The 12829-nt window shown below is 46.4% G+C and overlaps 1 protein-coding gene and 1 long non-coding RNA gene across 2 annotated transcripts in view; both read left to right on the top strand.

Annotated features, from left to right (window-relative positions):
- Abl (tyrosine-protein kinase Abl) overlaps window positions 1-7379 on the top strand; it is a 130754-nt gene extending 123375 nt beyond the window's left edge. Inside the window, exon 11 of the mRNA XM_070524361.1 lies at window positions 3965-7379. Coding sequence (XP_070380462.1) covers window positions 3965-5905 — 1941 coding nt within the window. The 3' untranslated portion in view covers window positions 5906-7379. The remainder of the gene's footprint in view (window positions 1-3964) is intronic.
- Window positions 7380-10357: 2978 nt separating this feature from the next.
- The window catches only part of LOC139049148 (uncharacterized), a 121964-nt gene continuing 119492 nt past the window's right edge, over window positions 10358-12829 (top strand). The window contains exon 1 of the long non-coding RNA XR_011508135.1: window positions 10358-10465. This is a non-coding gene — a long non-coding RNA (uncharacterized lncRNA). The remainder of the gene's footprint in view (window positions 10466-12829) is intronic.

The following is a 12829-nucleotide window of genomic DNA, read 5'->3' on the forward strand; positions in this document are numbered from 1 at the left end:
TGCTGAGCTAAACTGTGATAGGCGAAAGCCTATCTATGACTGCCTCTGTTGCTGTTGTCTGATCTGTTCTGCGAACGGACACCGCAGTGGCCGCAAGCATGGGATGTAATCACAGCCATATGACTGCAAGGTTTGTCGCCGATGTGCGCACACCCCCATGCGCATGTCTGCGCTCTCCCACGTGCCCACTCGCACAGCGATACTGGCATGGCGGCCCCTCTCCTTGCTACACTCGCCGGTGATCACCGCTTTCCTGCTTCCACCATGGATTTCGTCCAGACACGCATGAGCCACTAAAGGCTTACGCCTTGATAAAGAGAATGTGATTTTGAGCGATTTTGAACACATTCAATTAACAGCCAGCTTGCATACAGTATCTGCGGTCAGATGATGGGAATCCAGCCCTAGTACCAAACAATATTAAAGTTATAATTACTACTTATACTGTGAACACCTTGTTCGATTCTATCCTTGTTAATCATGGTCTTTCCATTTCTACCAAATGACATGTTCTGGGCGGTTGTCGTTCCTTTTAACCCATTAACTGCCGTGACAAATTCTGAAAACATTTTTAAAAGTGCAATAAGAATTGACCAAAGTTATTGTGTATTATTTTCTTGTCAAAATTAGAAGAACCTGAACACATACACATGTGCAAAAATTTCCAAACATTCATGATGAGTTGAACACTTCATCGGCACCAGAGGATGCTCGTTGTGATGGCGAGTTATCTCATCATTGGCAGTTAAGGGGTTAAGGAAAAGCTCCATCGTTTTAGTTGTATGACAGGGTATCTACCAACCGGGATCATTGTGTTGATTTTCTTGAACTCAACGCAATGGAATTCAAGAAAATCAACTCGGTGATCAGAAAGGCATATAAGCAGGCGATGGGCCTGCCAATCAGTACTTCCACAGAACACCCACTATGACTAGGACTGCACAACACGGCCAAGCAGCTGATCGAAGCACATTTATTCAGTCGGCGAATAAGGCTGGCGGTTACGGAAGCAGGGAGGTCCTTCCTCTTACACCTGGGGCTCCCTGCCCCTCTCAGCCATCCGCCACCTCAGACTGTGAGCTTACCCCATGACCTCACAGCATGTACCCAGTGCACCACGCACTGTGAAGGGAGGCCCGGGCCCTGGCCATACACAAGCAATATGGAACTTTACCTTCTACAGCCTACATGGATGTGGGGTTTTACCCCAGATGCACAGCCACAACAGCCACTGTAGTTGTCAACAAATAACGTAGGAGCAGCATTTCGCTCACCTGAAACAATCACCTCCAAGCTGAGGAAGCGGCCATGGCCCTTGCGGTCTCACAAACAGAGGTTGAAGTCATAGTGATCGACTCCTAACAGACGTGCCACAACTTTGCTAGCGGGCGAATTCATACCACTACGCGCCAGATCATCAGTCAAAAGCCGCCAATGAGATCAGTCTTGATCATCTGGGTGCCAGCTCATCACGGCATTCCTGGCAACGAGGTCGCCAACCATGTGGCTCGAGATTTGACCCACCGAGCTGATGCCGAGGAATCTGAACCCGAGCACATGCACCCTCTAGTCTCGTACCAGGACATCACACAACACTATGAGCTAACCTGCAGAACATATGCACCCCCACACAAGTCACTACCTAGAGAGCAGGAGCGATTCTTCTGAGCTCTATAGGTTAATACAGTCCACCACCCTTCCAGAAATCGCCTCACAGCCCCTACACAATTCTCTCTGCAATGCCGCTTCTGTGTAGAGCCCGGGGCCCTCAGGCACATAGTAGGGGGTTGCAGAGCAGCACCATTAAATGCTCTGAACCCTTACCACAACAACGAGCTTTGGGAGAGAGCCTTGGCCAGCTCCGACCTCGAGGATCAGCAACGGCTAATTGTGAGGACCCAGGACGCGGCCCGAGCTCCAGGCATTCTGGAATGAGGACGCCTCTCCAAAGCTGCATTTACCTAATAAAAATGTTTATTCTCTCTCTCTCCAACCGGGAAAACTGGGAATTCTGAGGGATTTCGAATAGTCTGGGAATACTTAGGGAAAACTAAGGGGATTTGTGCTTTTATCAGGGAAAAGTAGCTGTAATTTTATTGAAAGTCAATGAAAGTCGTGGTAACACTAGCTCGAGTAACAGAAGAATCGTTAAGAATCTACTTTGGTGCCGTGTCGTCAGCTGCAGGAGTTGTCAGTGTACAGTCAATGACCGACTTTCCGCTTCGCGGTACCATCACTTACCCCATAGAGTCGGTGTATAAAAATGTCTGAAATTTCGAATGCAAGAACCCTTAGGGCCGTCTGATTTTCCAAACTTTTTCCGTGACCGCAGGTAAGCATTCGAAGCCACCACCGCCGCCATTTTGATTACCTCGCCGCCTCGAACCAGTGCTTTCACACGCGTATCCACTGGCAGCCGTAGCCACCACTGCGGCAAGCCTAGCTGCTTCGACTTTCGCTACCAAGGTTCTTGCTGGTCGGTGGGGTGTTTTTCATTAAAAGAGTTCGCCACTGCTAGCAATGGCACCGACTGCGCTTTTGTAATCCTCAATGGCTTCGAAGCTTGGAAAGCATGACGCATTGCATAATTGCGGTTTCCAAAAGTCAGCTTTGCCTTAGTAGAGTAATGCTACGCAGTGAAGCATAAGCGTGGGAAGGGGCAATTGTCACGGGATACAGTATATATTCCTTAATTATACATGCGTGCACCCGCCATCTCCTGTCACAGTATGAGCACTGATATGCCTAAAGTGTACTGGAAGGCATTCAGAGCTTTTTCGAGTTGTGCCTGTGGCGATTTGAGCCCTCAAGGGCAGTAAAAGAAATTCATACGTTTTTTTCGAGCTGCCCGATTTTTCATACGTTTTCGCGACCCCCTAGGAAGTCCGAGAAATCAGACATTGACTGTACAACTTACCAAGAGGATGTTTCAAACAGTCCATTGGCCGAACACGCGGTGGAAGGAGGATGAGAACAGAAAGGACCTACGCATTTAGGAATGAACAGGGAAGGAAGTGCGCCGTCACTTCTTTGAAAGAGTTTGAGCTAAAAAAAAAAAGAAGTGTTGGCTGATGCCAAGATGCAGGTGTCCCTCATCCAAACTAAAATAAACTCTCTAAAGCACTGAAATGCAACACTGAGATGTTGTGCATGGGCTGAGAGTATGTCAGGACAGTTGAGGTTCTAACAGCTGTTGAGAGAGAGAATTTCACTTGTGTCAAGGTTTGGGCCTCATACAAATGAGCTTGCTGTCAAGTGATAATAATAGCTCATATCCGAAAATATTTGCTTCTGTATGCATCTCCTTTTTATTTGTGTTTGAGAATCTTTTTATTTGTGTTTGAGAATGTTGACTCGATTTTCAATGGGTCTTACTTTCTTTTTTTAATGTACTTTAGTTGCTGTGCATTTCACTAACCCGTCCCTTCTGTTTTCTTTTTGATTAAAATAAACACTACTCTTTACTATATTTACAAGTGGGTTAAGTCGTTTTTAATTTTTTAGTATGCTTACTGGAGAGTCCAAGAGCTGTGTAAAATAATTAGTAGAAAAAGCAGTGCCATTTGCGGCACTAGCCAGCTAGCTGCTCAGCATGGCCTGCATAAATGTTGCATATGATCTCCTTTTACTGGTCTGAGAGTAATGGGTTTTCAATTTATACTTGCTTTCTTGTTAGCCAACAAATAGCAAGTTTATGCTCTCAAGCAGAGATGTCGAAAATTTAGATGAGCCATTTGCGCCCTATACCTCTTGAGCCTAGTAGTCAATGTTCTGGTACACTTAGCATTTAAACAATAAGTTTTATCATGCTTGCATTGTGTTGAGATGAAAATAAATGTTCAGATAACTATGTTTGGTAGTCTTGTCAAGTCTTCCTCTTGTGCAGTGCTCTTACATGAGTCATTTTATTGATAGCAATGTTCAAATCCAATTATAGACATGAAACATGTTCATTTATTTACAGGTTCAGGTTGCAGCCTTGGAGGTGCAGAATGTCAAGCGTGCCATCAATAGGTATGGGACGTTGCCTAAGGGGGCTCGTATTGGTGCCTACCTAGAATCATTGAGGCAACATGGACTGCACACTGGGACATCCTACCAAGAGCCTGTTGTCGAAGTTGGACATGCTCACTACCAGATGGGAAATGTGCTTTCTATTGGTTCAGGAGCTCGAGTGGCTGCCGGGGCTGATTATGGTCACGCACGTTGCAAGGTTGGAGACGTCACACCACCACATGCAATATTGCAGCGCCAAAAGTCTGACTTGACACACACTAAAGTAAGTGATGCTTTTGAGACTGGCTCTATTCCTGAGATGAGGAGGCCAGGGACTAAGCAAGGACCATCTCCCAGGCTAGCAAGGCATCACAGGTTTGATGGGAAGTCTACAACTCCTGGGCGAGATGTGCCTAATGATGGCTTACAAGATGTAGTAAGTGAAAGTGAGGCTCAGGTGGGAGTAACACAAAAAAGAGAGTCGTTTGAATCGCTTGCACTGCAGTCGCAGGATGGAAAAGCAGCACCAGCAACAGTGTCACCAGTTGCGCTTTTTGGATCGTCCGTTGTGCGCCGAACTCTTAAGCGTCGACCAAAGGACCGACCACCTAGCCCTCCAAAGCACCCCCTTGTAAAGAGTGGCTCTGTGGATGACCAGTTGAGCCGTCACTCAGGAAACTCTAATGCTGCCACGAAAGCAGCTTCAGACAGTAATCAGAGTCCCGTGATGCCAGAGGCTCCAGATGGCAGCCCTATTTCTTACAGTGATGAGGGGTTCCCTCCACCACCAGAGTTTAGCAATCCAGACCAGCAGACACTTCAGTGCCAGGATGTTCATTCTTCACCGTTAGCAGAAATATCAGCAAGGAACTCTGCTGCGCAGGTGGTATCGGAGCTGTTTGAGAACCTTAAGATGAAAGCTCGTCGAAAAGCTGCGGAAACAGGGGAAGCATGTGCTCAAACAACTGGAGATTCCTGCCGTGGAAGTAGCCCTGTTGAAAAAAATGCTACCGATGTACTAGCCAAAGCTTCTGCTCCGCAGAAGAAAGCTCCTGTAGAGGACAGCAAGAAACGGGAGCCAGAGCGATTGCAGTCGCCCACCCAGTCTCTAGAGCCACCAGCACAAGGAGAAGAAGAGAAGCGGCAAAGCTCTGGAAGCATTAGTAGCCTGAAGAAGCTGTGGGAGAAAGAGACAGGTGGTGGCAAAGTGAGCCCCAAGATTGGTGCCAAGCGGCCAGAGTCATTACGCCTTTCAAAAAATGATGGAGGAGAAAGCAAGAAAACAAGCCCTCCATCACCACCCTCAACAGTCACCGTTCCGCCAAGGACACCAGATGATGCACCTGACCCCCAGCAGCAGCAGCAACAGCAGCAACAATTTACATCAAAGCCTGTTGTTCCGACCAAGCCTGCCCTTAAGGCAGCCTCCAAGCTCTCCTCCAGCACAGGCAACAAGTTTCTGAAGTCATCGTCGTCATCGTCAGGTGCGCCCAGTCAACCTAAACCTCCTGTGGTGCCTCGCAACCAGCCGAGCACCTCTCCCCAGCCCAAGAAAGGTGCACAAAGAGATGAGGATCGGTTGGCTGACAGCAAGAGCTCCATCCTGGAGATCTCAAGTGCACTGGAAAGTGGCATTGTGGCTCTTAAGGCGGCTGTGCCAGGCTCCCTGAGCAGCGTCAGCGTAATGCAACTGTCCGACAAGGTGCAGCTCTTGTGTTCCTCCTGCAGCAGCTATGCCGAGAGTGTGCCGCCACACGGCCGTTTTCGTTTCCGGGAGCTGTTGTCGCGTCTTGAGACGCAGGGCGACCAGCTGCGGACATGCTCCAGCAACAACAGCGCTGCCAGTGCCAAGCTGTTCACGGACCTGCACAACACGGTCAGGGATCTAGTGAACGTGGTGCAGCGGTGAGCTTTTGCTCCACGCCTGTGTACATACTCTGTTTCACTGCAACTGTGATTACACTTCACGATGCTCCTCCGTTTTTTTTTTTTAAATCATTCTAGTCCCTTTTAGAGACCGTGTGTGTGAGGGTGCTCGCCTGCATTCAAGCTCATCATGAGAACCATTGTCAGACTCCCATGTTTGTCAGGTGACGGAAGATTGCTGAATGTCCTTTGTAGTCCGAGAGAAAAATAACTGTTCTGGTCTTTTATCATCGGGTAATCATAGTAACTGTAATGCTGATGGTATTTATATCACTTTTTAGGATGCTGCAACATTTAATTTTTTTTTATTATGAACTTGTCAGACCAAAGCCTATCTCTTCAATGCTTTTATTGAAATAGCTTGTCTGTCGTATTTTAATTGACTTTGAGCCTTGATGAATGGACTTTGTTTTGAGTGTGTGGTGATTGTGCAATTTTCTATGCATCTGTAAATTTTTTGAGTATGGTTACTGTAACAGAAGCAGACGTGGTACCTTTTAAATTATTCAAAATAAAATAGTAAAAAAAAACTTTTTGTTGTGGAGCATCATCAAATTGAAAGGTGCAAGTGCAGCCTGTCCAAGGCATGCAAACCCAAAACCCTTGTGCATATGCTAGGTAACATTGCCTGCCCATGCACAAAACAGTTTAAATTATGTAAATGTCATAGTGTTGCTTTAAATTTGCATTGAAATTATGCTACGGAATGCAGTGTTGTGGTTTGCAGCAAGAAATAATGTGCTCGCCTTTTGCTGCTAACTGTTCTAAGGCTTATCCCAATGTCCACTCTAAGGTGCATGGCCAAGCACTGCCTTTGACAGCATCATGAAGACTGGAACAACTGTGTTTGCTTCCTCCAAGAACCCTCATGTTAATGCAGTTTTGCATGCTATTCTGGCACAACTGCTCAGCTTATCCTGTGCATTCACTGGAAGAACATTAGCCACACATCTCCGTTTATATGTTTGTTAAAGAACCCTCAGTGAAAATAAGCATGGAGTCCTCCATTACCCTAGTGTATTGTGTTTCAGGAGTTGTAGTGGTCCTTGAAAACCCTTCAATGTGGAAGGGTTTTGTTCCCATAATTAAAATTACTGTAAAATGTAATGCCATAGCTTTTCCTCCTTATTTTTTAACGTAAATTGCATATTAAATTTTCAACGAATGATGGTAGTGCCACACATCCGAGGTCACGTCGTTGCGCAAGGTGCACGAAATCGCTGCATTGTGGTACCACTATCAGTCCCACTCAAGTTTTTTCAGAAGTGGTGCAGGGCCCCTTTTGTGTCTTTTGAGAGCTTAAAAAATTCCTGAACTTTGCTCACAGCTAAGGTTAGTGGATGTAATTTGTCTATCGGACCACAAGGTTTATGCAGGTGAAGAAGAGTCGTGCCAATCTGATCCAGTTAGCATCACTGTGGTGACTTGTGATGGTGCATGCGAGAGAGACTTAGCAAACACATTTTCGTTCCAGTAGCAACAAAAATAAAAGTGTTCGTTGTTTAAGACAGCGATTTTGTTATCAAGCTATCAGACATCGTGGTGCTTTATTCCTTGAAAACCTATGAATTTTTTTTTTCTGCAAAAGCTGCTATGAACCCTGTGCTTTTGCATCTTGCTGCACTGTTAGATGTCCTCACTAAAATTCTCTGCAAGTGCTTTTTAAATGGATAAATTCCCCACTGGCCTGGCCATGAAACCTGGCAGTGAAACCTGTTCAGTCATGTCTTGCTGCAGGCTGACATACATACGAAAGGGCATGAGACGATAAAAAGTCGAGTCTATGGTGGCCTGCTGGTGCTGTATGTATTGCATTGACCCACGTGTTGTGATTTTCCGGGTTTTGAATGGCCTTTCCACATTGTAGAAAACACTCGCCATGGTGGGCAACAACAGGGTTGTCCCATAAGTTATCTGCCTGACACAGAAAAGTAGTGGTGCCAAAATTTGTTTTCTGTGGTGGTGTCCTACAACAGTGTCCTCGCCAAAAATTGCGCATGCTTGGCGCATATGTCAATTGTGGTGACCTCCAATGTGTGCATTCAATCCAATAGTGCCAATAGCAATGGATAATAGGAAAAGGTGGGTGGAGTATGAGCACTAAGTAGTTGTTAATAAACACCAGGCGGCCATTATATGTCGCCACCGCATGACCGTAACAGCTAACAGCATCCACTTGGAGTCAGAGTGGCGGCAAATACTCTCCTATTCTGCGTGAGCTAACTAAGGTTTACTATATCCTAATCAACCATTCTGTCTATCTCTTTTTTATCCTGTAAACTTGCCTATGATGACCCTGTCCCCACTTCTTCACTGCTTTTCTTTTTCCACAGACTACAATCGTCCCCTGCTGATCACCAACACATACCATTTAATGGTCCCATCACCCTCGAACCCCAGCACATCTGGAATGTGGATGTTCTCTCCGATTCTGGATATCTTTGCATGACTTTACAATGTGCTGAGTTGTTGCCAGATTTCTTTTATTTTTATTTTTTCTGCAGCGGAGACAGGTCCCCTTGTTGCTCTAGTACCTCGAGTCCTCAGGCAGGTAGCTCGGGCCTCAAAAAGCAAGGCATTATACCCTATGTGGTGTATCAGTGTTTTTTGCCAATTTCTCATCTGCCTTCCTTGTACAGCTCCATGGACTTTTACTGTAATGGCAGTTAAAAGCTCGAAACTAGGTTTACTGTGCCCATCCGAACTTTCCGTTGAGCAGGCGGCGGTGGCGGCTGTAGTTGGTTGGTTTTCCTCTACGAGTGCCTCATACCCACTGTGGGGTATTGACAAAGAATTGGGTGAGTTAGGAAAATAGTTGTCATTGCCAAGTCATTGTCGTCAGTTTCATTCTCGCCATAGTGCAAAGAAAAAGCTTTACCCTGCCAATGCATTGCTCCCACTGCATGCAATCATTAAAGAAGGATGTTAGAACCGCCTGCTTCTTGGCCAATCAATGATTGTGATTTATTGGCATCCACTTTGAAGGGATTCATTGACAAGTTGTCCCCTAGCCTCCTTGAGCTAATCAGGTAATGGTTCATTATTTTTATTCTAGTATTTTTGTATAAATCTGCTTAACCTTTTTTTTCTCTTCCTCAGAACTTCTCTATCCACCTTGTACCGCTACCTTTGCATGTAACGGATGTGTTCGCATCAATCTCTCCTCTGCTTTTCTTCCACCAATACTGTAAATGTCACTTGCTTATCTCGGCTGCTGATGGGTTGATGCTGCCATCCACTTTAAATCCAAGCGCTTCTGGAAGGAGTAGGTTACCTATGAACCTTGCTGTGCCTCGCTATGGGCCTCCCTATGCATTGTATTAGGATGTGCTGAGTGGTCTCTGGATTTTTGCTGCAGCAGACACCTACCTCATCTTGTTGCGAATATTTGCTCTGGTATGCTTTTTTTTTTCTGTCTTTAGGCATCCAGCTCGAGCTTCAAATAGCAAGGCACTGCCTTTTTTATTGTACAGAATTTCCATCCAATTTTTTCCCTTTCTTGTAAATCTGTATGGTCTTTTTTGTTTCCATTCTTTGGATCGAGTTCACTGCATCCAAATCTCCGTAACGGGTAAGTGCGATCGTTTGGAAGCGAGCAGTCAAAGCCTCGGAAAGCGCTCATAAATGCGGGATTGCGAGACAAAAGGTCGTGTGAGCGAGCACATCTCTGTTCAAACAACAAATCGGAATGAAATTGTGTCGGCTGGTGAAAGCCTGCTGTAAATAAGTTGGCGCCAGGGAAATTGCTGGTTTGCAGGATTTTAACGTAAGGTGTTAAGCTTGCATCCTTGCTTCAGTGATCGGTTAATTTATGCCTGCTCTATCGGCATCTGTGCCCTCCTGCTCGCGAGAAGTTTCATGTGTAGCGGTAGCAAAGTATTAGACAATTGCACACAGTAAGGTTTATAGTTTTTCAGGCCATATAAATCGCTGAAAATGTCTGCTTTTAAAGCAAGCGTAGTGTCACGCACGTGCAAACACAAGATCTCGATGATGGCGAGCACTCGCTGTCGCAATGGCGTTATGAGCTGCGCCGCGACGGGGAGCGCACTTGCTTGTCCCAAAGCGGGCGCTTCGTGATGCCGCTCGCTTCTCCAAAACTTGAACTACGTGACCTCCACACTAGACGCGCATGAAGCCATTGGCCATCTGCTCGCCCTTAACATTGGCACACCCGCCGCAGATGACCTCCAACACTTGGCACGCGTATGCGCTCACCAGGCTTAAAACCCCTCAAACTTCGTAAAGTAGCGACACGCGTTGAAGAATACCGCCTCCTCGCGCGCCCTGGACGAGGCCGTCGCTGCTATTGGCCTAGTGACATGACGTGGGACCTCGCGCCGGCTTCGTTTGTTTACAGTCGCTCCTTCGCGATTTTTGCTTAAGAAGCGTGTGAGGAGCGCATGGTGGCGCCGTTGCTCTTCCGTGTTTTGGATTGCGAACGTGTTGAACCAAGTTTTGTAGTAAATGCGTCGTCGCTTCACGGCATTTGCCATCACCATGACCTGCTGCGCCTTCGGATGCCAAAACAGTTTCAGCAAAGGCAAGAAGCCCTTTTCAATACTGTACGGTAAGCGCGAAGGGTTAAGAAGAAACACGGATTCATCGAATTGGGAGGAAGAGCTGCAGACCAACATCCTCCACACGACTATATTTGCGAGTCTCTCGTAGTGTAGTATGTGTTAGGCTTGCGTAATTTGTTTCATGGATTATGAAAAAGCGTTTGATTCAGTAGTAATACCAGTAATAGAGGCATTGCGTAGTCGAGGAGTGCAGACCGCTTACGTACATACCCTGTAAAATATCTATAGAGATTCCACAGCCAGCTTAATTCTGTACAAGTAGGAAGATACCTATAATGAAAAGAAAGGGGTCACACAAGGAGACAATCTCGAATGCTTTTCACTGCGTGCTTGAAGAATTCAAGCTGTTAAACTGGGAAGGCTTAGGACTAAGAATCGACTTCGAATACCTCAGCAACCTTCGGTTTGCCGATGACATTGTTCTAATCAGCAACACTGCGGACGAGTTACAGCAAATGATTGAGGACCTTAACAGGGAGAGTGTAAGAGTGGGGCTGAAGATTAATATGCAAAAGATAATGATTAACCGGGCAAGGGAACAAGAGTTCAAAATCGCGCGTCAGGCTCTAGAGTCTGTGAAGGAGTACGAGGTCCTAGGTCGGAGGACCTAGGTCAACTAATCACAGGGAACCCCGAGTATGAGAAGGAAATTCACAGAATAAAAATGGTTTGGATAGCATATGGATGCCTGACAAATATCGTGAGCACCTGACTGGGAGCTTACCGTTATCGTTGAAAAGGAAAATATACAATCAGTGCATTTTACCGGTGCTGACATACGGGGCAGAGACTTGGAGGCTGACAAAGAAACTCGAGAACAAGTTAAGGACCGTGCAAAGAGCGATGTAATGAAGATTGCTAGGCATAACTTTAAGAGACAGAAAGAAAGCGGCTTGTATCGGAGAGCAAACGGGTATATACTGTATGCTAATAGACATCAAGAGAAAAATATGGCGCTGGGCAGGTCATGTAATGCGCAAATTAGATAACCGTTGGACCATTACGGTGACACGATGGGTACAAAGAGAAGGGAAACGCAATCGAGGACGACGGAAGACTAGGCAGAGCGATGAAATTAGGAAATTTGCTAGGGCTAGTTGGAATCGGTTGGCGTTGGACAGGGGTAATTTGAGATCGCAGGGAGAGGCCTTCGTCCTGCAGTGGACCTAAATAGGCTGATGATGATAATGGTGAATTTGTTGCGCGCCATCACGTAGTAGATATTGCACAGTTCACTGAGCATGTTGCCATTTGTCTGCACGTTTTAACACGATTCCTACGTTACGTGTGCTTTGTTTACATAAGCACCACGTGGTCCTATTTGGTTCGCTTCATCGTTTTGTACGTCAACAGGCTTGAATTCGCGGGCGCGCGAGGCTGCATGCAAAAACGTGATTATGAAACTTTTAAGATTGAGCACAGTACTTTTGACAAAATTTGAGCCTCAAGCGTGAAAACTCATCTAAGGAAACCACATCGCTTTCTGTGGTTACAACCTTCTTTAGAACGAATAGCCTTGTTTGCCTGTTTTGTCGGTGTTCGTTGTTGGCGGTCGCCCGCTGGATTTGCTATACAAATTTAATTAAGGCACCGATGAAAAGCGTGCGTGCTCTCCCGAAAGTGAGTTACGGGGTGCGTTCGGCGCCGAACGACAGCATCATAGGTCACCACAATGAACGTGCGGTCGCCCACTCGTTCATTGGCTGGTTTAGTTGTTTGCTCGTTCGTTCAGTCGTTTGTCCTTCGCAGGCTTGTTTAGTCGTTCGCTTGCTAGTTTGTTTTTAGTTCGTACGGCCACAATGTCTCTGAGACGCACTTGCTGTAGGGCACTTACGGCCTATATAGCCACGTAGGTTTGCCGGCGCGTGAAAGCTCGCGGCCGCGCACCTTGCGTTTTCCGCGCTTCGCGAGTAATGATGGTTTCGCGAGTAATGACCGTTTGAACGCACGTCCACTTTGTCGCATTTTCGCCTTGGTAGACATTGTTTCGTATTTTTGTGAGGCAGACAGAGCACCTATATTTGTCTGGAGAAGATAGACAGTTTTAGAATAGCGTTTGTCGCCTTACGTACATTAAATGGAAGCACCTTCGCGGGACATATCGGTGTGCGTCCCTTCAAGACGTTTAGTTTAATAACGTACGGGAATGCGAACGCAAGGAAGCTTCATTGGGCGTGATGTTAAAAACTAATTTCGCTCAAAGAGGAAATGCAGCAGCCGTGGATTCCAGATCCAGTGACCGAGGATGGTGCAACACGTGCGCGATGACAAGCTACGCAAGCGCCGGCAGACGTCGTAATTTGCGCAGGATTCATTCACAGCTT

The sequence above is a fragment of the Dermacentor albipictus genome, chromosome 1, assembly GCF_038994185.2.
Source record: "Dermacentor albipictus isolate Rhodes 1998 colony chromosome 1, USDA_Dalb.pri_finalv2, whole genome shotgun sequence".
NCBI lineage: Eukaryota > Metazoa > Arthropoda > Arachnida > Ixodida > Ixodidae > Dermacentor > Dermacentor albipictus.